The following is a 27911-nucleotide window of genomic DNA, read 5'->3' as shown; positions in this document are numbered from 1 at the left end:
AATAAAAGAAGCAATAAGTTGAAGAGGAAAACTGAGGACTAGATAACCAATATCCTGGCATTCACGAATAAGGAGAGAGTGTTTTCTCTACAGAAGGGTGTGGGTTTCAATGGAGGGAGCCTCTCTAGGATACTCAATGGAACTTGGGTGTGCTGTCTGTTGGTACCAAGTTCATCACCCACTGGAATTTTCTACTTTTCCTCTGTAGCTAACCAGCATTCAACTCTACATACTTTCTAGAGAGGGAAAAGTGTTCCCAAAATTCACATATTCCTGACAGCTATTCTGTGACCATCTCCAGAAGTGAGATCCTAAAGACAGATTGCTACGTATGGTGTGCCTTGAAGAAAAAATGGAAGCTATCACTGCATAACATACAGGAATGGAGTTCAAGTGCTTCAAATGTCTGGCAAACCTGGCATTTTAAGAAAAATTGTGCCTGCCGGGCGGTGGTAGCACACGCCTTTAATCTGTGAGTTCAAGGCTGGGCTGGACCGACAGCCTCCAAAACAATACAGAGAAACCCTGTCTCGTAAAAAAAAGAAAAATTGCGCCTTACTTTTACCATTTTGGGGACTTCACTATGCAAAATTCTAAAAGCAAATGATATTTCTGAGTATTATATTAAATGATTTGCTTCAGAAAAAGCTTACAACAAAAAGCACTTCAGTTGTTTATTGTGAAGTATGACCATGTTATAGTCTTCATAATGTAATAAATTAGAAAGCCAAACAATTTTTTGAAATGGGAAGTTAGTCAGTAGGAACTGTGTGAGTTAGCTTAATGTACCAAGCAACCGCTATGTTTGTACACTAACCATCTCCCCTATCTAAATATCATTGTGTTGTTAGCATTTATCATAAAATTGAAAAGGATTGAACCTCACAGCACAACACTTAGTGAAAGAGTTGAGTCATGAAATAGAACTTGTATTGATTCTGCCAATATTTGAAACTTTGAAAATGAGCAAACCTAAGCAATGATGCAGCCAGGTGGGTGGTTCCTCTGAGGGAAATGGGGGTGATGAGGAGATGGGTGTGCCTGGGAGATGGGTGTGACTGAGTCGTGTGTGTAGACAGGAATGGCTGTGGTGTTTTGATTTTTAATACATATAGTCTCACAGATATGCATATTTTTCAAAATTTTATTGCTCTGTACATTTATTATTTGGTACCCTTTGGGTGTGGTTATCATATCTCAAAATTTATATTAACAATAAATTATCTATTTAAAGATAAATGTTAATGCTAACCAAAAGTTGAAGGTTGAATGCATCACATCTTTTTGTGTATGTCTGTGTGTGTGCATGTGTTTGTGTATTATGCATGTATGCATGTGTGTATGTGTGCGCATGCGGAAGCCAGAAGACAACCTGAGGTGTTGTTCCTCAGGTGTCATTCACCTTGAGACTAGTCTCACTGGCCTGGAGCTCAGCGAGTAGACTAGACTGGCATTGAGCCTGGAGGATTCTGCTGTCTCTGCTCCCCAACACTGAGATTATACATCCATGCCACTGTGCCCAGACTTTTCTTTGTGATATCTGGGACTCAAACTTAGATCGTCGTGACTACAAGGCAATTGCTTCACTAACTGAGCCATCTTCCCAGCCCCTTTCCAAGCCTCTTTGACCTGACCTTAGCATCAAATTTACCCATACTGTGGAGACATGCATCTCACGTTACTTGGTTTAGATTCTGAGTTTAACTTTAGTTGTGTTCATTTCTTCTGTTAGCCTTTGTTACATGAATAAAAACACCACGGTTTAAAGCTTTAAAAGTTTCATTTTAATTACTTTCTTTCTCCCGTAAGAGGGAATGGAAAGCTAACTGAAACTTCTTCCCTGGAACTCTAATGTCCAAACCCAGATCTGCTAAGCAACATCAGACCACATGAGAAAATGAGCTGAAACAGCATGTTTTCCCTCGGCTTAATGAGGAACTTCAGTAACTGTAGTTATGCTGTTGCTGTGTGGGGTATAATGATGAAAACAAAATAAGAAGGAAGGCTTTTCTTTGGTTCACAGTTTTGTGGTAAAGCCCATCACTGCCTCCCAGGAAGGCATGGTGGCAGGTGTATGAGGCAGCTGGACACATTGCATATGCAGCCGAGAGGCAGATGGAGATGAATCCTGGTGTCCATGTGGCTTTCTCCATTTTTCCATTTTGTTCAGTTTGAGACACTAACCTAGTAGACTGTACTGCCCACATTTAAGGGGAACTTTCCCTCTGTTAAACTTCTCTGGAAATGCCTCCATAGCCATGCCCATGGACGTGTCTCCTAGGTAACTATAATTCCAGTCAAGTTAGTGATCAGAATCAACCAAGACAGCAACTTAGACAAGTCATGGTTTTTGAATCTTGAATTGAAATGTCTGTGTTATTTAGTATAAGATAACTTCCCCTGTTGTGTAGATGGGCCTATCCTGAAATGTTTACATGTTTGGAATATGTATAAAACTTGAAGCCAAATCAAGTGTATACTATACCATACTGCATGTGAGTTATTATTTACTACTGTATTTGTCTATATATCAATACTACCACTCATGTGGTTTAGCTAGGTTAAGTCAAATTAGAATCCTGGTGCTTTTGCTGCCAGATTCTCGGTGGTCATATATGGTCTAATTTCTGCTATGAGGACCACACATTCTAGGATGAATTCTACCAGAAGATTCTATTAGACATCAATAATCTATAAAATTAGAACAGTAGCTTCCTCAGCAATATTTTTTCTTACTACTTAAATTACTTTAGTACAACTCTTAGAGTTTTAATGCAAATTAAAATGCTTACATCACATTTTAATTAAGCAATGATAAAAGTAAGAATGGCTATGTAAAATTTATGTAATGAAAATAGTGTTGAAAAATAGAAATAAGAAAGATGTATATCCTGAATAATTTACATACAACCTGATGACATTATCCAATTATCTTATTCACTGCATTTAATATATTTTTAGTATTGAATATATTTTATGCACTTATCCACTTCACAAAACAAAAAAATCCATGACTGAATTAGAACTAGAAAGCAACTGGGTTTTTTGTGTTTTTGTAACTCATGTCCATTCACTCCTTCCTTGTCCTCTTGTATTTAGCCTTTCTTGTAATATAGTCAATATCAAAAGTTGAAAACCTAGTATGAAGTACACAGCTTCCATTCCAAATGCCTTTTCTAACTGTATGAAAGTTAACTGGAAGGTACAGATTTGGGGGTCTGGTTAATTGGGGTATATATTTATTTATTTCAAGTTATCTTCTGCAATAAAACCTACACATCCTTTTTAAATACTTTGAATTTTGTGTGTATGAGTATTTTGCCTGCTTTCATGTCTGTATACTACTTGTATGCCTGGTGCCTGCAGAGGATGTAAGAGGGTGTCAGGTCTCCTGAAACTGGAGTTACAGCTGGCTGTGAGCAATCACATGGGTGCTGGGAACTGAACCTGGGTGCCCTGGAAGCAGCCATTGCTCTTCGGTGCTGAGAGCCTCTGCACTATCAACCACATCTGTTCTGAGTGCTTTGCTTTGAAATAACTCTTAAACTGACATCCTGAAGACTTTCCCTTAAATAGAAGTCATAGGACCCTTGTAATTACATTCTGTGTGTAGCCATTTTTTAAGAAGAAATGAGCCTGTGCACCGTAACTCCCTGTCACTAGAAACCTTGTTGACTCAGGAGGATCACAAAAGAGAGAGCTAGCATCTTTCTTACTTTCATCTTGCTAGAATAATAACTGGTTGACATTCACTCATATACCCATAAATGCATTTGTTTAAAACTATCATCTTTGACTTGTAATTTTATATGTCATTGTATAGTAGCCTATATCTCCCACCCCTAGACTACACGCTAGGTCAAAAATGTGGGTTTTGTTTGTTTTGATTTTTCTTCTTCTTTTGTTTTTGTTTTTGTTTTTTTGGAGAGAAGAAGGAAAAAATGAAGTTGGATGGGTAGGGAGATGGGAAGTATGTAGTAGGAGTTGGAGAAAAAAACATGACTAAATATATTAATGAAAATTTCTAGAGAAAAAAATCTATAATTACAAAAAAGTCCCTAACAAATATGAAAAAAAGAAAAGAAAAACCCACAGCTATGTGATGATGATCGTAAAGTAACCCATAGGTCCCACCAGACCCATAGTCTGGATCCATAGCCTAAATCTGAATTCATCCTGACAGATATGTAAAGCTTGGCTCCTTTTCTAACACCTGCCCTGGTGGCAGGATCATCTGATGAGAAGTATTTGTTATGCAGATGTATTTTCTGCATATGCATAATGATATTCAGAGAAATGGAATTTTAGGAGACATATACTGTGATGTAGCCTTTTAAGTGGAAATATGAAAAAGTTGCAAGTGTTTTCTTCTGTCTCACTGATGATTTATCATCTGGTTTTTTCCCTCCCAGGCTACCGACAAGGACACAGGGAACTATAGTGCCATGGCCTACAGACTTATCATACCTCCCATTAAAGAGGGCAAAGAGGGGTTTGTGGTGGAAACATACACAGGGCTCATCAAGACAGCCATGCTCTTCCACAATATGAGGAGATCCTACTTCAAGTTTCAAGTGATCGCAACTGACGACTACGGGAAGGGGTTGAGCGGGAAAGCTGATGTACTGGTAAGTGAGGAACATGAGAGTCTAGCCAGGAGCAAGTGTTTTAGCTATTAGCACTTTTAATATTACTTTGAAATAGACTCTCTAAAATGTAAATGTCATTGAATTTTCATCAAGATATTTGGCCTTTGTAATTAAAAAACAGAGAACATTTGTAGTAACATTCTATTATACATAATAGCATCAGAATCTCCAATGACAGAAATGGCATTCCATTGAGTTACCTGAGTCTGTATAAAATAGTATTCCTGTCTTTTCTTCTCTCAGGCTGAATACAGCTTCATTTTTTTTCCTTCTCATCTGGTGGCATTTATGCTTTACAAGGCTCAGGCTAAGTATTCTTTGTCGCCCTCCTCCCACTGACTTGGCAAGTTTTTTGGTACCATAACTTTAAAGTATCACCTATGTAGTAAAAATGCTTATTCCTGAATACCAGACACTGTCTATCTGTCTGTCTGTCTGTTTATCTATCTTTCTGCCTACCTACTTCTAGCTATCAACAACATCTTTAAATATTTTGCATGATGAATTAAAGTATAATAAGGAATTGTGATTGTCTCAAGGAAAATCATGATTCAATTTGAACTACCCAGATTTTCATAAAATAGATATTTTTATTTGAAGGAACAACTTAGAGACAAAATATGTTTATTCAAGCTGAATATTCGGGAAAGCATTTACGAGGAAATGAATGAAGTAAGCCTTTCATTTCGAGGAAAACAACTGGCAATATTTGCTTCTGGTGACAGATAGCGTTGGAGTTTTCCAATTCAAATCACAGCCCTGGAAAGCTTGTATTCCCCACTGTGAACTTGACAACTCCCCATTATCCAATGACTATGAGATTGTCTGATGAGTTCGGTGCTCATATTAAAAACATTTCCTTTTTCATATTGTATAATGAAATTTGTCGTATTTGAAAAATATGAGCCAGTTTCCAAATGGCACGGACAACATGTTGAAATGCACTCGTAGAGTCAAATATGGGAATACACTGATATGATCCTACTTTTGGAGATGTGGAGAAACAAAAATCAAAAATTCAAGGCCAATGTCAATCATATACAGAGTTCAAGCTCAGTCTGAGCTACGTGAGACTGTGGTCTAAAATAGAAGTAGCAAGATATTAATTTGAAATACAAACAAAAGATCAATTAAAATACAAAAGAAAAACGAAATAGACTTTCATATTTGTAATAGTTGCTTCAGATTTCAAATGAAATCCAGGGTTATAGGAACTAACATTTGAATTTTGGTGCAATATCAAAGAAGAAAATAAACAATTACCCTAAAAGGCTCTTAAACCACTCATTTTGATTCATGAAAGGTGAGTTCATGTGAAGAATAGTTAACAGTCCAGGCAGAGAGGGCAAGTGTGTACAAACACTAGCTATTGGCCTCTTGTAGGTCTGCTGTGGGTTTGAAACTGGATTCTAAAGACTCCATGAATAAAGTCAAATGTCTCCATGAAGTGTTTTATATTGATTTCATGTTGGGGTTGTATTAAACATGTCTTAAACTATTTTTAAATACTTGATTAAAATCATGACTAAAACAATTTTACTAACATTTATCTTCCTAATGTGGTTACCGAGGAATTTAAAATTACAAAGGTCACTTCTTTGTGATTTTGTCCATATTAGATAGAATGGCAATGTTGAATTTCATAGGAATGAGTGGGAAGATTAAAAAATGGCTCATAAGGAAAAAATAAAGGACCTAGTGAAACTGTCATTAGACCTTTGTAGGTCATGTGCTTCTCTTTATTTTGACCACATTTATTAATTTTACTCTCTCACTCAAAGAATTCCCAACAGTGATATAAATGAATATTTATGAAATATTTAAAATCAGCCTGTAGAGAGAAAATAAATCAAGCAATTATATAAGAATGTTTTAACATTATGATTCAATAAAGTAAATTTCTGGAAATATTTGCATAATGATTGTAATAGAAAATTAAGACAAGTGTTATGCTCTTAATCGCTTACACATGCTTGGTGTGGATGCTGAAAAAAAAGCAAAATTCATGATCCAGGATTTCTTTAAAGACTAAAACCTAAGCTATAATGTATTATTCTTCTCATACGTTTATGTTCTGTTACACATCAGCTATCAAAAATTTTAAAAACTGGTTTAAAGATAAGTCTAAGACAACCGATTATAGAATTACAACAGCCTAAATTTATCAACTTAAGAGAAATAGATGTATACTCTTAATTTATTAAAAATAGGTGTGTATTTGAGCCCAGGCTTTATACCTACAAGGTAATTGCTCTTTGTACCTATATGATAATTGCTCTACTGATGTGCAGTTTGTTAGACCCTTACCTACATTTCTTCTTTAGCCTAAGAATATTTTTTTCAAAATTTGTCAAGACAATAATCTCTAAATTGTAAGTGTAGCACATGTGGATTCCAAGAACCTGAAACCTTGCTGGTTACAAAGTGTGCATTTCTTTTTTTTTTTTTTTTCTTATGTAGAGCAGAGTGTTATCAATTAAATTTGACACCCGAATCTTAACTGTCAACATTGCATGCTACTCCTTCCATCAAGTCTAGAGGGAGAGTGCTTTGCTTTTCTGTGACCTAATAAGCATTGTTGTCTACTGTAGGGGGGTTGGCAAGAAGTAGCACAAACAATAAAACCTCAGCAGAAGAGGCCAAGGAAGATAGATAAACCACACCATTCCTCAAATACATGAGAATGCTTATTACATAGTTCCCCAGTGTTGGGTTAGCACTACCTTAATTAAGTCCTTAGGTAAGAAGGCACCAGTTTGACTGTCCTCTGCCCTGGCTGCAGCTTCCCTCATTCATCCGTTGATTCCTTTCCTCCATTCATTTCTTGATTCTGTTCATCTGCTCATGCATTCATGAGTTCCTTCTCTCTACTCGCTCATTGGTTATTATCCTCTGCTTATCCACTCACTGATCCCTTTGGTCCTGGCTCACTCTAATTTAAGATTTGCTAAATGTACCCAAATTTTGGTATTTTCAGTCTAAGGCTTGCCAGGATTTTGGACCTATAAACCTGGCAAGAAATTCCGGCTTACACAAAGTCAATTTTTAGAGGCTTTTGAGACAGGGTCTCACTCTGTATCTCAAGCGCACATTGAACTTGTGATGGTTCTTACCTATGCCTCCCCTCTCATGTGGGATTACAAGCATAGACCACCATGCCTGGCCAAAGGGGGTTAAATTTTCTTTTTTATTTGTTTTTGTTTGTTGTTTTTGATAAAGGGTTTCTCTGTGTATCTCTGGATGTCCTGGAACTCACTCTGTAGACCAGTCTGGCCTCGAACTCAAGGGATCCACCTGCCTCTGCCTCCCTGAGTGCTGGGATTAAAGGGGTGTGCAACTATCACCCAGCTCAAAGGGGATAATTTTAAGAGTGTATACCAGAGACCCCATTTATGAAGATGTGGGTATGGTATATATGAGAAAATGAAAAATAACACTGAATAAATGAGACCCTCCAGAGGACACTCTATAACCCATATTGTCACCTCAACATCCTTCCTCAAAGCACAGGTAGGAGTTGTTTCATCACCAACTCACAGGGCTAGCTCTTGACTCTGAGGGGATCCCAGCAATAGCAGGGGTAGAGAAAGGGGCTAAGGCCCTAAGAGACTCGAGTTTGATTGTTGCACTTCCTGTTGGGGCTGCCTTTCCTCAGGCTGATTGTATTGAACTCTGGAAACCTGCCTGGTCTTTCCTAGTCCATCGTTAAAATAAAGGGAAGAGAAAGGAGAGGGAAAGGAAATGAAGGAAGAAGTCAGAGATAGAAGAAAGGAGCAGTAGAAGAGGGAGTATGGGAAGGGGGAGGAAGGTATGAGGGAGGAGGAAAGGGTGGGGAAGGGAAGGTGGAGGGAGAGGGAGAGTGGAGAGGGAAAGGGAAAGGGAGGGAGAAAAGGAGGGACAAGTTTTAATCTACACTTCTAGAGACTTTTTCCCAGTGTATTTTTACTCCTAAAACCTCAAAAATAATAAAACAAATAAAATTGTGTGGGTGGGGATCCAGCTACCTCCACGGCTCCCCTGTGGGTGTATACCAAACAGATTCTTGATAGAGAATTTGAGAAGATTTATCAGCTTCACTCAATATTAGGCTCATTCGAGCAGTCTCCTAATGAGTTGCGAACATTTTCTGTAATATTTTGGACTTATTTCCTGGGAAATCTAAATGATACAGGATGTCTGAACTTGTTTTCCTACTTGGCACTGCTCAGGGGAAGCCAGCAGAGGCTGGCCTGTTCATAGGAGTGTGTGCCCTCAGAGGCTGGCCCTTTCACAGGAGCCCTCAGATTGCAGACTTCTACTACTTTATCATTTATTCTGTTTTCTACTTTTGTTGTATATGTTTCCTGTCTAATTCCTTAAGGTTTTGTAACATCATCTATGAGTAACTGCATATAGATAACTTGGAGCCAATATAAAATTACATGGCAGCATGAATGTATCCTCCACCATGTATCATGTTGAGATATTCGATGCTAACTGTAACCAACCCAGAATATCCAATTTATAGTTCTGCAGTACATGCACTGGTACTACTGTAATAGTACATGGATATGTAGAGGATTGTACAAGATTTGACTTCACATTCTTGTATAAATATTTGGCCACAGTACAGGATAGAAGTTATGGAGCCACACAGATCTCACTTAAACAGGATTGACTATCAAATTATGGATATGTCATATCCTTTGATCTCTGTCCTAGTTACGGTTACTATTGCTGTGATGAAACACCATGGCCAATAGCAACTTGAGGAGTGCCTTGAATCACAGTCCATTGAAAGAAGATGAGGCAGGAACTCACCCTTTAGGAACCTGGAAACAGGAGCTAAAGCTTACTGGCTTGCTCCTTATGGTTTCCTCAGCCTTCCTATGTCACCCAGAACTGTAAACCTAGGGATAGCAGTACCCACAATGGACTAGGCCCTCCCATGTCAATCACTAGTTAATAAAATGCCCTATGGGCTTGCCTACAGATCAGTTTTATGGAGGCAATTCCTCAAATGAGGTTCCCTTCTCTTAGGTGTCAAACTGACATAAAACAAGCCATCACAATTACACAACAAATATTCAAGTATTTTATAGTTTTCTTATTTAAATTGGAATAACATTAATAACTACTATGGATAATTAATGATAAACTTGAAACCTGTAGAATTCTGAAGAAAAATAAAATAGAATATAGTCAGCATGGAATTTTTTGTTTTATATAAGAAGAGAAGGAACTCATTGAGTACAAAAACAATATAGCATATCCATCAACTATGAATAAGATAGCTCATTTTAGTTCCACTGTAGATTAGTATGTATGCATCTGTAGATTACAGTTGACAAAAGAGACAAGAAGACTGTATGATAGAATTCTGTGGAACTGGATATTCTAACTTGTTTTACCTCAGAATATCAGTTGTAATGAATAAATTATCTGCTAAGGTTTACAAATTTTAAACAGTATATGTTTATTATGCTGGGTGTTCCTTACTAATGAAATCAAGCACAACAAAAATTCTGGTTCTGTTATCATTGTCTCAGTCACTGTTCTATTGCTGTAAAGAGTCACCATAGCCAAGTCAACTATTATAAGAGAAAGCATTCAACTGGGGATTTGATTGCAGTTTCAGAGATTTAGTCAATTATCATCATGGTGAATAACATGACAGCATGCAGGCAGGCACTGGAGCAGTAGCTAAAAGCTATGTCCTGATCCATAGGTAGAGGGAGGGGGAATGGAGTGAGGAGAGTGAGAGACAGACAGACAGACAGAGACAGAGACAGAGAGACAGAGACTGACTCTGGGTCTAACATGGGCTTTTGAAACCTTAAAGCCCACTCCTAGGGACATTCTTCCTCCAACAAGGCTATATCTCCTAATTCTTGTAATCCTTCAGACAATTCCACTGCCTGGTGACTTAGCATTCAAATATAAGCTTCTAGAGACTATTCTCATTCAAACCACCACAGTCATCATAAATAGATTTTTAAAAAGCAAACTCAAAGCCAAAATAATGAAATCCTCTTAGCATATAATTTCTAGGGCCACAGCAAGTACTCTCAACAGTGGTTTATTCCTAATGCCAATAGGAAAACATACAATTTTTCAAAACAATCATTTGGCAATGAGTTACAAACAAGAGACAACAAATTCTACAGATAATAAGGAACAGACAATATTAATACTTAGAAATTTCCACAGTTAGGACTTAAATACATTTTGTTTTTACTTTCCAGGTATCGGTGGTTAATCAACTGGATATGCAGGTCATTGTCTCCAATGTACCACCTACGTTAGTGGAGAAGAAGATAGAAGATCTCACAGAGTAATGGATTTTTTCTTTATAGATTTATCTCCATATAATTGTACTCTTAGTTTGACTGAGCCGTTTAAATTATTGCAATGTTCAGATTATAAGGAAAGTTTTTATGACACTTTCTTCATGCTAATTTTGCTTACTGTTTTCCCAAGCTGCAGAGTTTCTCTGGGAGTTAGGTAAAGGTTCTGAAAATACCTTCAAATAACAATGGACATTAGACTGAGGATAGCCCAGAGTACAGAATGCTTTGATGCAGCAAGACTTCAGGGCACAGTGTAAGCCATTCTCATACATGTAATTTCAGTGTTTTTACCTTGAAATGGCCATGCAAGATAATCCAAAAACTTCATAATTGCAAGATCATAGAATGTACAGAAAGTGCTATTTTTCAAAATGGTATGTCCAATGACACAGCTCATCCTTTTAAAACAAAAGCCTGGTATATTTTAAAGTCATTGTTGATTAACTGTTTAGTGGTTTGATCTCCATTGTTCTGTGATGAAGAGAGATTCCTGTGCAGTGGTCTGATTTGATTCCATATTAAGTGGGTGGTAAGTGACAAACATCAAACATTTAGTGTTAACAAGCACTTCACACCCATTTTGGACAACTGAAGGAATGGCTTTTAGGTCAGATGCAACTGACGTCCATTCTGCTTCTGCTGTGTAATGTGCTAGAATTGCAAAGTGTTCAAGTTCCTGTGTCCGAAGCTGTGTTTCTGTAGAACGTTGACTGTTTCCTTACTTCTGTAGAAGGTTGATTCATTACTTCTGTAGAAGGTCGACTGTTTCATTACTTCTGTAAAGGTTGACTTTTATTTCATTACTTCTGTAGAAGGTTGATGTTTCATTACTTCTGCAAAAGGTTGACTGTTTCATTACTCATGTAGAAGGTTGATTGTTGTTTCATTACTTCTGTAGAAGGTTGACTGTTATTTCATGACTTCTGTAGAAGGTTGATGTTTCATTACTTCTGTAGAAGGTTGTCTGTTGTTTCATTACTTTTGTAGAAGGTTGACTGTTTCATTACTTCTATAGATTGTTGTTTCATTACTTCTGTATGTTGACAGTTTCATTACTTCTGTAGAAGGTTGATTGTTGTTTCATGACTTCTGTAGAAGGTTGATGTTTCATTACTTCTGTAGAAGGTTGACTGTTGTTTCATTACTTCTGTAGAAGGTTGACTGTTTCATTACTTCTATAGAAGGTTGACTGTTGTTTCATGACTTCTGTAGAATGTTGATGTTTCATTACTTCTGTAGAAGGTTGACAGTTTCATTACTTCTGTAGCAGATAGACTGTTTTATTACTTCTATAGAACATTGACTGTTGTTTCATTACTTCTGTAGAACATTGACTGTTTCATTACTTCTGTAGAAGGTTCACTGTTTCATTGCTAGACTTCACCTTGAATGGGATGTTTTAGATGAGCATGTCCTTGGTCCTCTAATTTTTTTCACCTCACTGCAGGACCCATTGGGGAGGGGGTCACTGGATCTCTTGGTCCCTCTTCCCACAGGACCACATTGAATAAATCTCCTCTTTCTGCTTTCTACTTTAATTGAATAAAAATTTTAAAGCGGTATTAGCTTATCAGCTTATGTTCTCTGCTTCCTTAACATTAGTTAGATGATGATTTCATGTGTCATTTTTGTTCATTTTTGAGTTATCCGTATTTACTTTTTGTGATAGAGTCTCTCTGTACCTCAGGCTAGCTTTGAACTCTTGTTTTGCTTTCCTTTGTTTTTCAAGACAGGATTTCTCAGTATAGCTTTGACTGTCCTAGGACTCTCTCTGTAAATCAGGCTAGCCTCAAACTCACAGAGATCCACCTGCATCTTCCTCCCAAGTGCTGGTATTAAAAGGCATGTGCCATCAATGCCTGGATGGCCTTTGAACTCTTGATGCCCCTGCTCAGCTCCCTAATTTTTGGGTTGCATTCTGTGCTCTATGACTGACTTGCTATTATTTATTAACTCTCTATTCTTTAATATTCTGATGGTATCAAGGATTATCAAGCTACAATTGTCCTTTTAGCCTGGTGCCACTTTCTACTTTTTACATGCAGCATGTAATGTTTGGGCCTTCAGTTGGATTCAGGTGGATCAATTTCAACTCTTGTGTAAACATGGTGCTCTCTATGAAAGAATAATCCTAGTTCTAAATATACAGAAAAATCTTCAGATCCTTTGGTAGTTTCTTTTTCAACAATTAAACACTGAATGAAATACAGTAAAGCCTGGCTAGGGCCTGGCTAGCACATGCCATGTTCCCCTATGTACTTTGTAGAGATTTCTTTAGATTTTGTGCTTATAACATTTAATACCATGTAAATGTCCCATGAGATAGGTATTATCACTAGCCACAGACAAGATGGAGCTTTTTATTTACCTCTGCAGTTTATATACCAAAAAATCCCATGAAAATATTAGCTGATGGCACCCAAGAAACAGTAATTCCTGTTTCTTAGCTGCTTTTATTTCACATATAGGCACATGATCTCTCATAATACCAACTAAAAAAGGTGAAACCCTCTTCCCTGGCTGGCTCTTTAGTCTGTTTTATCTTTTCAAAGTATACTCTAATGATCTTATCATTTGTCATTTTCTCCTTAGATTATAATAGAATAAATGCATTAATAGGGTTTAATGCCATCATCATTCCAGTTTTTTTAATTTTTTTCATTTTGCATACCAATCCCAGGTCCCCCTTCCTCACTCCCCCCCCCACCCTCCGCAACCTCCTGTCTATCTCAACCCCCATTCACTCCTCAGAGGGGGTAAGGCCTCATTTAGGGAGTAAACAAAGTCTGACCTACCAGGTTGAGACAGGACCAAACTCCTCCCCCCAGTATCAAGGCTGAGCAAAATCCCATCATAGGGAATGGGCTCCAAAATGTCAGTTCATATACCCAGGATAAGTCCTGGTCCTGCTGCCAGGGGCCTTCCCAACAGACCAAGCCATATAACTGTCACCCACATTCAGAGGGTCTAGTTCGGTCCCATGAAGGTTCCCCAGCTGTCGGTCCATAGTCCATGAGCTCCCACATCTTGGGGCAGCTGTCTCTGTGGTTTTTCCCCCATGATCTTGACCCCCTTTGCTCATAGGATCCCTCCTCCCTCTCTTCAACTGAACTCCAGCAGCTCAGCCCAGTGCTTTGTTGTGGGTCACTGCATCTGCTTCCATCAGTTATTGGATTTAGGTTCTATGATGACAATTAGAGAGGGTGCCTGAATTGGCCTTCCCCCATGATCAATCCAGTTTTATAGGAGGTATTTGATGGCATTTATTGACTGGACATTTAACCCAAATACAATGTGCTCTTTCCTTTATATTGACACAAAAAATGTATTAAACAAAAACTGAAAGTATCAAGATAGAATGATAATTTCATAATCATTTATAAGATTTAATGGCATAAGTGAGTCTGATGGCATAAATGAGAAACTCTGAGATACTGAGATACACACATTATTGCAAAGGAAACTTTGACACGAAGGCCTTTTACTTGCAACAATTTCCCAGACTCAGTTCTAACATTTGTTGATAAGGGCTAGTAAGGCTGGCACACTGATGTTGAGAAACCAAATTACATAAGGGGATAAAAATCAAGAACACCTAGCGAGTGATTATTGTTCTGTGTAAATTGGGCGAGTAGACATTCAGTGGGTTCTGACAGAGAGGCCATGCTTTTGTACCGTCTTTTAAGACAGCAAAGCTTTGTAGTAAAGAGCAGCTTATTAATTCAGATGAATGTGTTTGAATACCATTAGAGCCGTGTGGCCTCTGCCAGCATAGTCATACTTGAAGCTGTTCTTTTCTCATCTTCAAAAGAGGAATGAAAACGTCTTGTTGACCCTGATAGAATCATACATTCTTTATCAAAATAGATGCATACATGCCAGGTTTCCTTTTACTTCCATTCTTAAATATACTTTTTAATTCATAGTTGTATGTTATTAAATAGACTCACGTTATTATTATACATATGCCGTAACTTCCTCGACACGTAAAAAAGATTCGGCATCCATCAATCCATTCAATGCCAGCTCTCTCCTGCCTTTATCCTCTAGTCCTAGTATTCACATTCTGCTGCTAACAGTGTGAATTTGACCTTTTAACTCACGCTGTGGAGTGGAACCATGCATTTCACCTTCTGTGACTGACTAACTTGACTTGGTCTAACATCTATTTTGACATGTGGCCATACCTACTGTGACTCAGCTACTTGGGCATTTGGGGTTTTCTTTTTTGTTTTGCTTTGTTTCTTTCTCTTTCAGGGGAAGTAATATTCCACTGTTATTGGGACCCTTTCCAAATTTCTGACTTCTACCTTTCCTTACTTCACACATATATTAAAAATTATAAGCTAAGATCCACATAAAAAGCCGGGCATTGGTGATGCACACCTTTAATCCCAGCACTCGGGAGGCAGAGGCAGATGGATTTCTGTGAGTTTGATGCCAGCGTGGTCTACAGAGTGAGTTCCAGGACAGGCTCCAAAATAATACGGAGAAACCCTGACTCAAAAAACCAAAAAAATAAAAAATAAAAAAATAAGATCCACATAAAATGGAGAATATGTGGCTTTTGTCTTTCAGGACCTTAATTACCTCATCTAGTATATACTATCTTACAATTTCATTCATTTTCCTGTAAATAATTCCACTGTACTTCACAGCTAAATAAATAAAACTCTACTGAGTATGTGTAATGCCTCAGAGCAGAATAGCTGGGCTAGGCAGCTTTTTTAAGCTTTTTGAGAAATCTCCAATGTTGCTCACAATGGCTTCCTCACATCACACCCACCAACAGTCAATTGGGATTCTCCTTTATCCACACCCAGGACATTTGTTGTCAGTTTTTCTTGATAATAACCATTGTGAACGTGGCAAAGTAAAATCTCAGAGTAATGCTATCATGCATTCTCCTGATGACTAACAATGTTGAACACTTCCAAAACATTTATTGGCCGTTTGTATTTCTTCTTTGAAAAATTCTGTTAAGTTCCTCAAGTCCATTTTTTGTTTAGGTTGTTTGTTTTCTTAACGTTTAGTTTTTTGAGTTCTTTTTATGTTCTAGATATCAATCCTCTGTGAGATGCATAACTGGCAAAACTTTTATGCTAGTCTATAGACTGCCTCCTCCCTTTATGGGCTGTTATCTATACTCTACAAATACTTTCAGTCTTGTGATGTCTCCGTTGTCATCATAGCCTTGCTTCCTGAGCTACTAGAATCTTATTTAGGAAGTCTTTACCTGTGCCTGTATCTTGCCATGTTTTCCCCTACTTTTTTCTCTAGCCCTTTTAGGGTTTCATTTTGTTGCAGTCTTTGGTCCATTTGGAATTTATATTTGTCCAAGGTGAGGATCACAGGTCTGCTTTCATTCCCCCATTGGTGGATATCCAGTGTTCTCAGCACTGTTTGTCCATTCACCAGGGAGTATTCTTACATCTTTGTATTTAAAAAATCAGGCGCTTGTAGCTGCGTGGATTTCTATCCGGGTCTTCCTTTGATTCCACTGATCTACATGCCTGCTTTTGGGCCAGTACCATTTGCTTTTATCCCCATGGCTCTTCAGTGAAACTCAGAGTAAGGGATGGAGATACCTCTAGGGTTATACCTTCTGCTCAGGGGTGTTTTGGCCTTCTGAAGTCTGGCATATTTCCAAATGAATTTAAAATTTTTTCTGTTTATGTCTGTGGAAATTAGTTTGGTGTTTTGGTTGTGATTACATTGGATCTATAGAATGCTTTTGTGTGACGATGGTTTTCCCAATACTTTTTCTTCCAATCTGAGCAAATGAAAGGTTCTCAACCTTCCTAATGCTGCTACTCATTAATACAGTTCCTCGTGTGGTGGTGACCTCAACCTTAAAATTATTTTCATTGTTACTTCATAACAGTAATTTTGCTACTGCTGTGGATCATAATATGAATATCTGATCTTTCCAATGGTCTCAGGAGATCCCTGTGAAAGGCTTTTTTGCTCCAAAGGGGTCGTGACCCACAGATTGAGAGCCTTTTTTAGTGTCTACTACAGTTTCTCTCTTGGGTATTTTAAAATTTTTATTATCCAGGTAATTTGCTTCCTTGCTTAGGTTTAGCCTGAGGTGTTTTATTTTGTGTGAAGCAATTTTGAGCAACTTCATATCCATCATTTCTTCCTCAGCATCACTGCTATTGCTAAATAGGAAGGGTAATTAGGAAGGGTAGAGACCTCTGTGCATTGATTTTTATGTCCTGCCCTTTGCCAAAAGACGTCATTAGTTCTTAAAGGCTCCAGGTAGCATCTCTGAGGCATCTACTGTAGAGAATCATGTCATCTGCTGATGAGGGACGGTTTGACTTCCTACCTTCCGTTTTTCTCTCCATCGTGGTGATCCTGTGTTCTTGATGTTATTTGGTGCTCTATTAAATGAGAGCAGAAGGACCACACACTTTTGTGTTATTCATGATCTAATGGATTGAAGGACCTGTCTTGTTATTGACCTCTCTCTGTCTTTCCCTTGCTCTCCCCAGCTACGACATTAGCAGCTTTCTCCTCCCTGCATGCCCTTCCTTCCACCATGATAAGTATGCCTGCTATCCAGACCTAAAAGCAGGAAGCCAGCTGGCCATAGACTGAAACTGCCAGGGAAAAAAATCAACTGCTTCCTCTTTAAGTCATCCACTCAGGTGTTTGGTTATAGTGATGAAAACAAAGACCCCAACATTCTTGGTAATTTTTCATCTCAACACAAAAGGAACTTACTTGCTATTTTTCCCTAAATATTAGGTTTTTGCTTTATCTTAGCAGGGAAGGAGTAACCCTTCCACTTGCAAGAAAATCAGACCATTTGAAACTTATCATTTAAAAGAAGTCATATTCCTTTCCTGGATTGAAAATTAATGTATAATTTCATTTGGAAACCATTTTTCATCAGGCATCATGTACAGGAAGTTTACTTCCTGTAAAACAAGTACACACAAACACACACACACAGTGTTGAAGTATACTGTGGCAGAATTCCAATTAATGACAGTTCTTAAATCTTCAAATAACAATACAAGAGAAGGAAGTAAAACAAAGGTGGCCTCTTCTCTGTTTTTTGTTGGTTTGTTTATTACTTGGTTAAATCAATTTATTGGAGTTACTCACAGAACATCTTTATTACTTTATGTTGCATTTGGTATAAATTCTTAGTTTTATGATGTAATATCATACTATCATAATGTGAATAATTTACTTATATTGATGATTATTCATGGGTCAAAATGGCTCAGTTTCATAGTAATGGGATTTTAGTCCCCCAAATTAACTTGAATATGGGTAAATTCTTTTTGACTTTATGTCATTTTTACTTTTAAGTCTGTTCTTACTTTCTGATAAGAAAAACTAACAAAGTAAATGACTTACAAGTGAATTTTACTTGTTCCTTTATTAATTTTTGTTTAAAATTATTTTCATGCCATACATTTTGAGCATATTCTTTCCCCTACAAACCATGCATTTTGGTTGTATTCTTTCACCTATCCCAAATCCTCTCAGATCTTCCCCACATCCCTAAACACCCATTTTCTTTAATTCTCTCCTGGATGGAAAAGGATTTAAAGTAAATATATAATTGCATTTAGAAAACATTTTGCATCAGTCATCATGTACGGGAAGTAATATCTTCTTTGATACCTAAAACAAGTACACATACATATATCTGGTTTGTGTTGAAGTATCCTGTGGCAGAATTTTAATTACCATCTGTTCTTAAATGAACAAAACAGGAAAAAGACATGAAAATCAAAACAGACAAACTAAAAGAAAATCATTTTTGATTTTTCTGTTTAAAAGATCCCTCTGGATACCCTGTGTAAAGATTCCTTTAGGACAACCTGTTTGTTTGCTTCTTCTAAGATTTGATTCTTGTTTTAATGTCCATAACAGTCATCGTCTGTCATTGTCTCTACTAGGGATGCTTATAGTCAAAACTGCATCAGTTTCTATTGTGATAGATACATTTATAGAAAGGTAGTACATTGATTAGCTCTCTGATTAGATATAGAAAAATCAAGCACATATCTGTGCTATTTTTTATGCTTCTTTAACAATATAAAATAATATGTTAAAATATCATTCAAGGCTTAGCTATTATGTTTAGGTTATGTATTTTGTAAGAATCATTGTGTGTGAGTGAGTGTGTGTGTGGTGTGTGTGTGATGTGCATACATGCAGAGGCCAGAAGAGGACATTGGAAGGCATGTTCTATTGCTCCCACGCTACTTTTTGAGACAGGGTCTCTTAAAGAACTCAGGTCTGTTTTGACTAGGCTGGATAGGTAGTGAGCTCCCCAGTTTCACCAGTATCTATCCTATGACACAGAGATTACAGGCACATGTGGCCACTCCTGACATTTGCATGAGTGCTGGGAATTAGCACTCAGGTTATCTTGCTTTCGAGGTAAGCATCTTTATCTACCAAGCACGCTCCCCCAGAATCACTAAACCACTAAAATAATGAGAAAAATATCCTTTTGTAGTTGCTTATTTAACTAGATTTTCATTTTTAAAATACCTTGAAGATTAAGGGTGATAAAGATAGAGAATAGCCTATGTTAGATATCATTTATCTGTTTTATTCTCTCCAAATATAAGATTATTCCATTTGACTTATTTTTTTAACATTTGCACCAAGTACTTTTGCATCAGAAACTAAGTAGAAAGCAGTTGCCCTGTGAAGATAGGCATGGCACTAGCCACTCTCCTTTCAAGATGTTGTTACAGAGATGAGCTTGTGTAGTAACCCTCTGTCCCCTTTGAAGTACTCTTCTTCTCCATAGATACCAAATGAATAATTTAGCATTATAATATTTTATGCTCTAAAACATAGAACTTTTGTCAAATAGAACAGCTTATTATTTTATAATCCAACCCAGGAGGGAATCAAATCAATGAATCTTTTAGTCAGGACCTGTGCTCTGACCAGCAGCTATCAATTTCGTATTTTCTGAATTGGGCATATGGTTTTTCTCGTAACTGTCTAAAGTTTATTCGTGATTTTTTTGTCTGAGCTACTGCTTCTTATCATGGGAAATTTAACCACACACATTTAAGAAATTCTGTTTGTATCAGCAGCGTGACAAGTAGTGTTTTAGATCCTTTTGTCTATGTCTCATGTGTATTGGCTCCTACATTGAATTATTCTTAGTGGTCTACCTTACCCCAAAGAGAATGAAAATATTTTACAGTGACTTGTTTAGTATACTTCGATATAATACACTGAAAATAAGTTCAGAAAAATGAAATAAAGAGCTCACAACAACAAATAATATATAGAGAGGATAGAGAGGCTTCAAAGCCTTACAGACATGACCGAGCAACCACTGAGCCTATGAGCCATCACCACGGAGTTTTCTAGATAGCACAATCACTAAAGAGCCTTTCAAATATCACAGAATCATCACAAATCATTGGACAATTAGCATGAAGCCCAGGAGTCAGCAAACTAAACAAACAAATATAAATTGAATAGACACAGTTAAGCCAGGTAGTGGTGGCACACGCTTTTAATCCCAGCACACAGTAGGCTGAGGCAGGCAGATCTCTGTGAGTTCAAGGTCAGTCTGGTCTACAGAGCACGTGCCCAGACAGGCTCCAAAGCTACACAGAGAAAAAAATGTAAAAAAAAAAAAAAAGGAATAGACTCAGTTACAAAGTTCACAACACGAAACCAATTATTGTAAAAAAAGAAAATCTTTCAGAGTCTAGTTCTAGACAAGGGGAAATATTTTACCTTGTGGAATATCATAGAGAGAGTCCCTCCAATGGAGAAAGTGGTATGGGACACCTGGCCTGGTACTTAAGCTTAGTTGGGTAAGATTCCCTGAAGGAACGGAATCAAGAAGTTCAGGACGTCTGGGGACCAGCCAGCTAGAGGCTCTCCCACCGTCTGCCATATATGTTGACACATTTCATTCTCCTTCTGGAAAAAAAGGAAATGTGTTGACAAGCTCTAGGTAGAGCTTTTTGTGTTGTCAGTGAAACACCAAGAAAATTCCAGGCATCATAATAGAGTCATTACATTCATGAACTTGATGAAGATACAGTTGCCTTCACAAGATTAAGTCAACAAGCTCAGTCAGCATTCCAACAGACAACACTAAGTGAACTCAATAGGATGTGTATGAGGATATACACCTCCGATGGGGGCCCCAGGGGCTGTGTGGAAAAGGAGGTGGAAAGAGTTTTAAGAGTCAATGATGATGACTGGCACCAAGGAGACAGTGTCTTCTGCACACAGCAGGACTGGTACAATATGAAGTCACAGAGACTATGCCATTGTGCATAGGCCCTGCACAATTCAAGCCAGATGGAGTCTAGGTTCTCATAGCTATGCTGGCTTATGTCCAGGTTCATATAGCTATGTTGGTTTACATCTGGGTTCTCATAGCTATATCAGCTTATAAGCTTGTTCTCAATTCATTTCCATCCATCTACCTCTCCTCTTATGCTAGTATCATTGTTGCTAAAACCCTGTGGTATAAATTGAGACCGTGTACCATGACACCTTTGTCTATGTTGTTTGTCCTTAGCATTGCTTTAGTGTTTGATTTTGTGGTTCCATATGAACTCTTAGATTGTTTTCCTAGTTTTATGAAAAATAGAATTGGAATTTTTATGGGAATGGTATTGATCCTGTAGCTTACTCTTGAAAATATAGGTACTTCTGTGCTTTTAATCCTGAAAATTCATCTTTAATTTCTTTTTCTCTATTTCCTGAAGATTTTATTGTATATGGGGGGGAGGTCTTTAACTTTCATATGTACATTATTGTTTTGAAGCTATTATAAAGGGGACATTTTTCCTAATGTCTTCCTTTGTGGGTTAATTGTTGCAATATATGAAGGCTACTGATACCTATATATTAATTTTGTATCCTGACATTTTATTGAAAGAGTTTAATATATTTAAAATGAAATTTTAGGTTCTCTGGGGTCTTTTGAGTATAGAATCATGCCATCTGCAAACAGAAACTTCTTGGTTTCTTCCTTTCATATTCCCATCTCTTTTGTGTGTTTCTCTCTTTTATTGCTCCAGCGATGACTTCATGAGAGAGAAGTAAGTGGGCCCCTGTGTCCTGCTCCTGACTCTGGAGGTGATGCTCTTAACTTTACCCCATATGGCATAATTTTAGTTGTGCTATTGTGGTGATTTCAATGAGAATGACCCCATGGAGATACACTTGAATTTTGCTCCCCAGTTGGTGAACTGTTTGGAAGGATTTTAAGGTGTGGCCTTGCTGGAGGATGTATGTCACTGGGTTCAAACTTCAAGACTTTAAAAGATACACACCATTCCCAGTATCTCCCTCTCTGCTTTGTGGCTACGTCTTAAGATGTGAGTTCTTGGCTACTGCTCTAGCACCACATCTAGCTACCTGCTGCCCATGCCCACCCCATCAAGGTAATGAACTCTAACCATCTGTAACCGTGAGCCCCAAACTAAATGTGTCCTTTTATAAGGAACCTCAGTCATGGCATTTTATCATAGCAATAGAAAAGTAACAGAGAGTTGTATATCGTCTCTGTTGTTTACAGGCATACTGTATTTCTGTCATGATTTTGATCATGAAGGCCTGTTAAATATTTTCAAATTCGATTTCTGCATCCATCACAATGTTTTCTATCCACTTGATCTGATTTGTGTGTGTTGAACCAACCTTGCATCTTCAGGACAATTCTTGATTGCAAGTATCCTTCTGAGAATTTTGTATTTACTGGTCTGTGGTTTTCTTTGTTGTAGTTGTATCATCATTGGGTTTTGGTATTAAGATAATTTTTTGTGGAAAGGATTTGGTAGCATTCCCTTTTTTGTAGAAGACTTTGTTTTGTGGAACTAATTGAAAAGTATTAATATTACATTCAGAGTTGACTTTGAAGAAAATGTTTTCTATGTCATCTTCACCTTCGAAGGGGTTGGCAAGGTTTGTTGCAAGTTTTTGGGGGACACACTGGGTTACAGTGAGTTATGCGGGTACATCCTTGCTGCAGTGTGTGGAACCTTCTCTAGGAGAGGTTTGTCTGTCTGTGTTGTCTGTTTTTCTCCTCAGAATAAAGTGTAGTCTCCATCCTTGTCCTCTTTGCATTCCTTTGCTCTGACTCTAATCTGGGACCTTCTGGAGCTAGAACCTGTGTGTTCTTTTGAGGTGAACACATTGCTTTTCTGTGTATCAACTGCTGTGACATAAAAATGTTTTCTTTAATTTAGAATACAAAGTGAGAAGGCATGAGCCTTTAAAAGACGAAGGTAGCCAGGCATGGTGCTACATGCCTGTAGGTCCAACACTAGGAGGCTGAGGGAGGAGGCTGTGAGTTTAAGGGAACAAAGTAACACACTCTCAACCTTCAAAATCAATTAGAGAAGACCTGGAAAAGGAGGGCATAGGTCACAGGTTCTCCCTGCTTCGTTCACTCTGTTCAAAGCCTATTGGAGTGGAAAGAAGCCACTTTCTAGCCCTAACGCTGATGGGATGTGCTCTCCATTCTCACACCAGCTCCAAACATTAGATTGGCGCCATAGATCTGTGCTTCTAGCCAGGCCATCACAGCATTTCTGGTGGGAGTCCTTGTCTCAGGCTCCTGTTATATTAGTTTTTATATTTTAAATTGACTTATTAATGGTGAGAATTTAAACTCAGGACAACTTTTCTTCTTGTTATTGGTCAGTCATCTTCAATTCATTGTTTTGGGATAATGCTACAGATATGCTCTCATTTTCATTCTGGCTAAACCTATATGAGGCTAAAGTATACAGTAGCGATGTAAGAAATGCAGCCACCCCATACCTTCTTTTTATGTGTGCATGGCAATGAGCAAGCACCATTGTTACATTTTCAAAATGTTGACTAAATCCTCTTATTAAAACAGTATATATGTAACAGTTGTATTTATTCACACTAAAGAATAGGTAGCTGACAAATGACTCTACACATTTAAAGTAATATTTCTATCATTCAAATATACTCTGACTCATATATGAATGTTTGATAAATGGACACGTGACAGGAATTACTGTTAGTTTTGAGGAAACACACCTACTTCATGCTATTTTCTCTCACCTGCATACATTTGAACTTTAAGCCAATGTATCCTTTTTCACATTGGAATTCATATCATTAAATTCACACTTGCTGTTACTCAATATGAATGAAATGTCATTCTCAAAGAACCTATTGTAGGTCATACTACCTAATGATAAAGGATTATTTCTTTAATTTTAAAATAGCAATTGCCTAAAACATTTTATTTGTAGGATATTTGTAGGATTTTGCGGTTAACCTTGTTCTGACTTTTATTCTTCAAATATCACTGGAGTTTATTAAACTTACTTTTTAGAGAATATTAAAAAGGAATCATGGAGATTCTCCATGAGCCTCATCCCCCCTTAGTCAGCATTACTAACATATCCAACTTTATGCTGTATTCTTATATTTTTGGTTGGGAGCCTAGCCTTTAACAGCTGAGCCATCTCTCCAGCCCTGAATGTGCTGTATTCTTTACAGTTGAATTGCATTATGTAACAGAATTCTTTTGAGACACAATTATCACTTAAGTCCAGAATTTGCATTATGATTAAGCCTTGGCATAATACATTCTATGGATATGAACAATGTGTGTAACCGGAGCTTTAAGAAGCAACCCTAGATTCCTAGGGCTTCAACATGCTAAGCTTGACCAGCCATTCCGATGGTGCTGATTAAAGAGATGAATGGTGGAAAGAAAAGAGGGGAGATTAATTCTATATGGCCGTATTGGGAAGGACAGACAGAGGCAACCAGTGACCCCCAAATCTGCTTCCTAGCTGCTGACATGAGATGTATGTTCAAATAAAGAATCCAAGAATATACATAATTAAGCAGTGTTAGTCAAGGCATGGCCCAGCATGTCACTGACCCATCTTTGTCTCAGACTTGGTGTCCTACTAGGAAATCTGATGGACTGTTAATCTATTAACTGGTGTCATCACCATAGGGTACCAATCTGGTTTCTAGGTAAGTATGTCTGTTACATAATACAGACCTACCCTCATAGATAATTTCCCTAATATGTAGAGGGGTCTGACTCCTCTGAATTCTTGTTCTTCCTGAATTCTCAGGTGATGCTGACTCGGGACAATAACCTTTGTTTTGCTTTCATCCTTGAAGGGAGATGAGACAAATTTAGACATTCCTTGAGGGATTAAAATGTCTGTGCATAGTCAAGCAGAAACACACACAAAATGAAAGAGGAGGTGTTGATCTGTCGTTCATTTTAGTCACCTTGTAGCCCAAATGAGGACTCAGTTCTCATTCATCCTTAGAAAAACCAGTTTCTGAGTATCTGATTCAGGTATAGTAAGTTTTGTCCAATGTTTTGATGTCATTCTTCCCTTACCTGATCCCAAGTACACACTCTTTTTTTTTTTTTTTTAGTCTTTGGTTTTGTTGGCTCTAGAATGTACTGTAGAATTGTCCTTATACATCTATAGGCCACATATTATGGATTTAACCAAATTGTGGTTCAAAATTTTAAAAGAAAAACATAATTAATGCTGAACATGTATAGACAAACAAACCAGTATGGCAGCTATCTATATGGTATATTCACTGTATATTAGACATCATTAGTCATGTAGAGATGGTTTGGCAGGATACAGATAGATTAAATGCAAATGCTATGGCATTTTGCAAAAAGAACTTACAATTCACAGACTTTGCAATTCCCTAAGAGTTCTAAAACCATCTCTATGGAAACTGGAGGACAACAATGTTTGGAGTTATTCGGTATGCAGCCTTTTCAAGTTGGCTTCCTTCATAATAACAGTCTAAGGTTGCTCTACAGTTTCAGGGCTAGATAGCTCATTTCATTTTATCACTGAGTAGTACTTCAGTAAGTGCATATATTGCTGGGATGTCACTCTAGCTCTTCTCTGCTCCCTAATCCTTGTGTTTTCCATCAAAACAATTCAGATGAACACACAGATATAGGTATTGAAGGCAAACATAGTTTACTACAGAACAGTAGAAGGGGAAAAGAGAGAGAGCACGCAATGGCTTAGAGGGCATTATGCTAACTTACATACTTATTGGGATTTACATAATTTTTTAAAGTTTCTTGAACAGACAGCTTTCCGGGAGTAGGGAGCGGCCTGTCTATATATTGTCAGTCACATTTGGCTCCTGGTATGGGCATTGTCTTAAGGGAGAGGGGTACTACCTCTTGGTTCTATATCAGAAAGTCTTGCCTAGGTAGTAACCCTTTGGACACTCCAGGATGTTTCTCTAATGAGGTCAGAAATGGAACTCAAAGTCCATGCTTTTGTGCAATAATCAAAAAAATTGTCCCCTCCCATTTCAGTTTCTGGTTTTACCTTCAAGTTTACCAATGTCAGAATAGCTACTTAACAGATTTATCGTGGTTTATTTATTCAGTAGCCTTCTGAAAGACACTCAGGTAATTTCTGAGTTTTGAAGTTCTGATTCACAGCAAATTTAATGACTAAACTGATAGCTAGAATATAAATTTCTGTCAAAGACGGTAGCGATTGTTGTAACTTTCCACAAATGTGAAATATGGAATCTGTTTGATTTACAAAGACTGAGGAATAGGGAAACTGCTCAAGTCTCTGTCAGCAATTAGAAGGACAAGGGCTTAGCTGCTGCTAGCCATCAAAATAACAATGCACATACCAGCCACCCCTGGTGCTAGCTTCAGCACATGGAGATGTATTGGAACATCTTTGAAGATGCAGGATCAGGATGAGAATAGAGATCAGGATAAACATAGACAGCACCAGAGGCCTGAAACAAGGGTGGCACGTAACCATCCTTGTGTGTAGGGCATGCCATGCGACAAGAACTCTAAGAATGGGACTCATGAGCAAGTATGGTCTCTTGGAGTCACTTGGGACTAGGGCAGGGAAAAGAACTCTTCTGTTTTGGGGTAGAGTAGTTAAAGATAGAAAAAAATGTAGGAGGAAAACAATCAAGTAAGATTAGAGAATGACATACCCCGATGTTATTTCTACTAAATGGAAACATTGGGCTGTAAGGTTAAGGGGCTCAGAGAAAGGAGGGAAAACCCATAGTTTCCTTCTTTTCATGTTTTTATTTAAATTATATTTTACTATTTTTATTATATATTTTATCATGACATTCAGGAAGATATTACTTAGTCTAATGCTAAAACTTCCTCCCATATGATCTCCTGGGTTATCTAGTTTCAAGTTTTATATTCAAATCTTTCACCACATTTAGCTTTGTATGGGATAACCCAATAAAAATGGTCATTTGACACACACACACACACACACACAAAAGCATTTTCAGAGAACACACACAAATGGACCACAGCTGCATGAAGCAGATGTTCATCCAGCCATCACAAAGACACGAGTCAAGGCCACAATGAGATACCACCTTGACCCTTTGAGGTTAGATATTATTTTTAAAATGCTTTCAAAATAACATGAAAAAGAGCGTTATTGATCGTGGGTAGAAAGAGGAATAGTTATATGTTGTGAATGAGATAAAAAAAAAGATGTAACTACTATGAAAATCATGAAGGACGTTTCCCAAAACTTGTGAAAAATAAAATTACCATGAGATCTAACATTATTCTAGGCATCTGATCCAAAGGACTGAAATTAGACTACCAAAGAGGTGTGTATACTTCACGTCCATTACTATGTGCTAGGAACAATGCAGACCTTCACACACACAAACACACACAATGTATAATAAAGATGAAGGTAAAAAATTTTTAGTATGTGTACACAGAAGATGAGGAACAAAATACATTTACAAAATATGTTATCATTTTAAAATGTTTTAGTTTAGTTTTACATGTTTTAGGAAAAGATAGGGAGAACTCAAATTAATATAAATTTCTCACTTATATATTTCATATCAAGACAATTTTTTCAGAGATTAGCCATTGTTACAT

At 37.5% G+C, this 27911-nt stretch overlaps 1 protein-coding gene across 12 annotated transcripts in view; it reads left to right on the top strand.

Moving 5' to 3' along the window:
- Nucleotides 1-27911, top strand: part of Pcdh15 (protocadherin related 15) — a 1295283-nt gene that overhangs the window by 1236083 nt on the left and 31289 nt on the right. For all 12 annotated transcript variants that reach the window (XR_005871270.1, XM_040732073.1, XM_040732072.1 and 9 more), the window contains 2 exons: nt 4413-4628; nt 10874-10962. Coding sequence is in view for 11 of the 12 variants with exons in the window: in XM_040732073.1 (XP_040588007.1) it covers nt 4413-4628; nt 10874-10962 (305 nt within the window). In the remaining variant the exon portion in view is untranslated. The remainder of the gene's footprint in view (nt 1-4412; nt 4629-10873; nt 10963-27911) is intronic.

Source organism: Mesocricetus auratus, unplaced genomic scaffold (assembly GCF_017639785.1).
Source record: "Mesocricetus auratus isolate SY011 unplaced genomic scaffold, BCM_Maur_2.0 Super-Scaffold_100027, whole genome shotgun sequence".
Classification (NCBI taxonomy): Eukaryota; Metazoa; Chordata; class Mammalia; order Rodentia; family Cricetidae; genus Mesocricetus; species Mesocricetus auratus.
The sequence above is the reverse complement of the archived record's forward strand: the minus strand, read 5'-3'. Positions and strand labels throughout refer to the sequence as shown.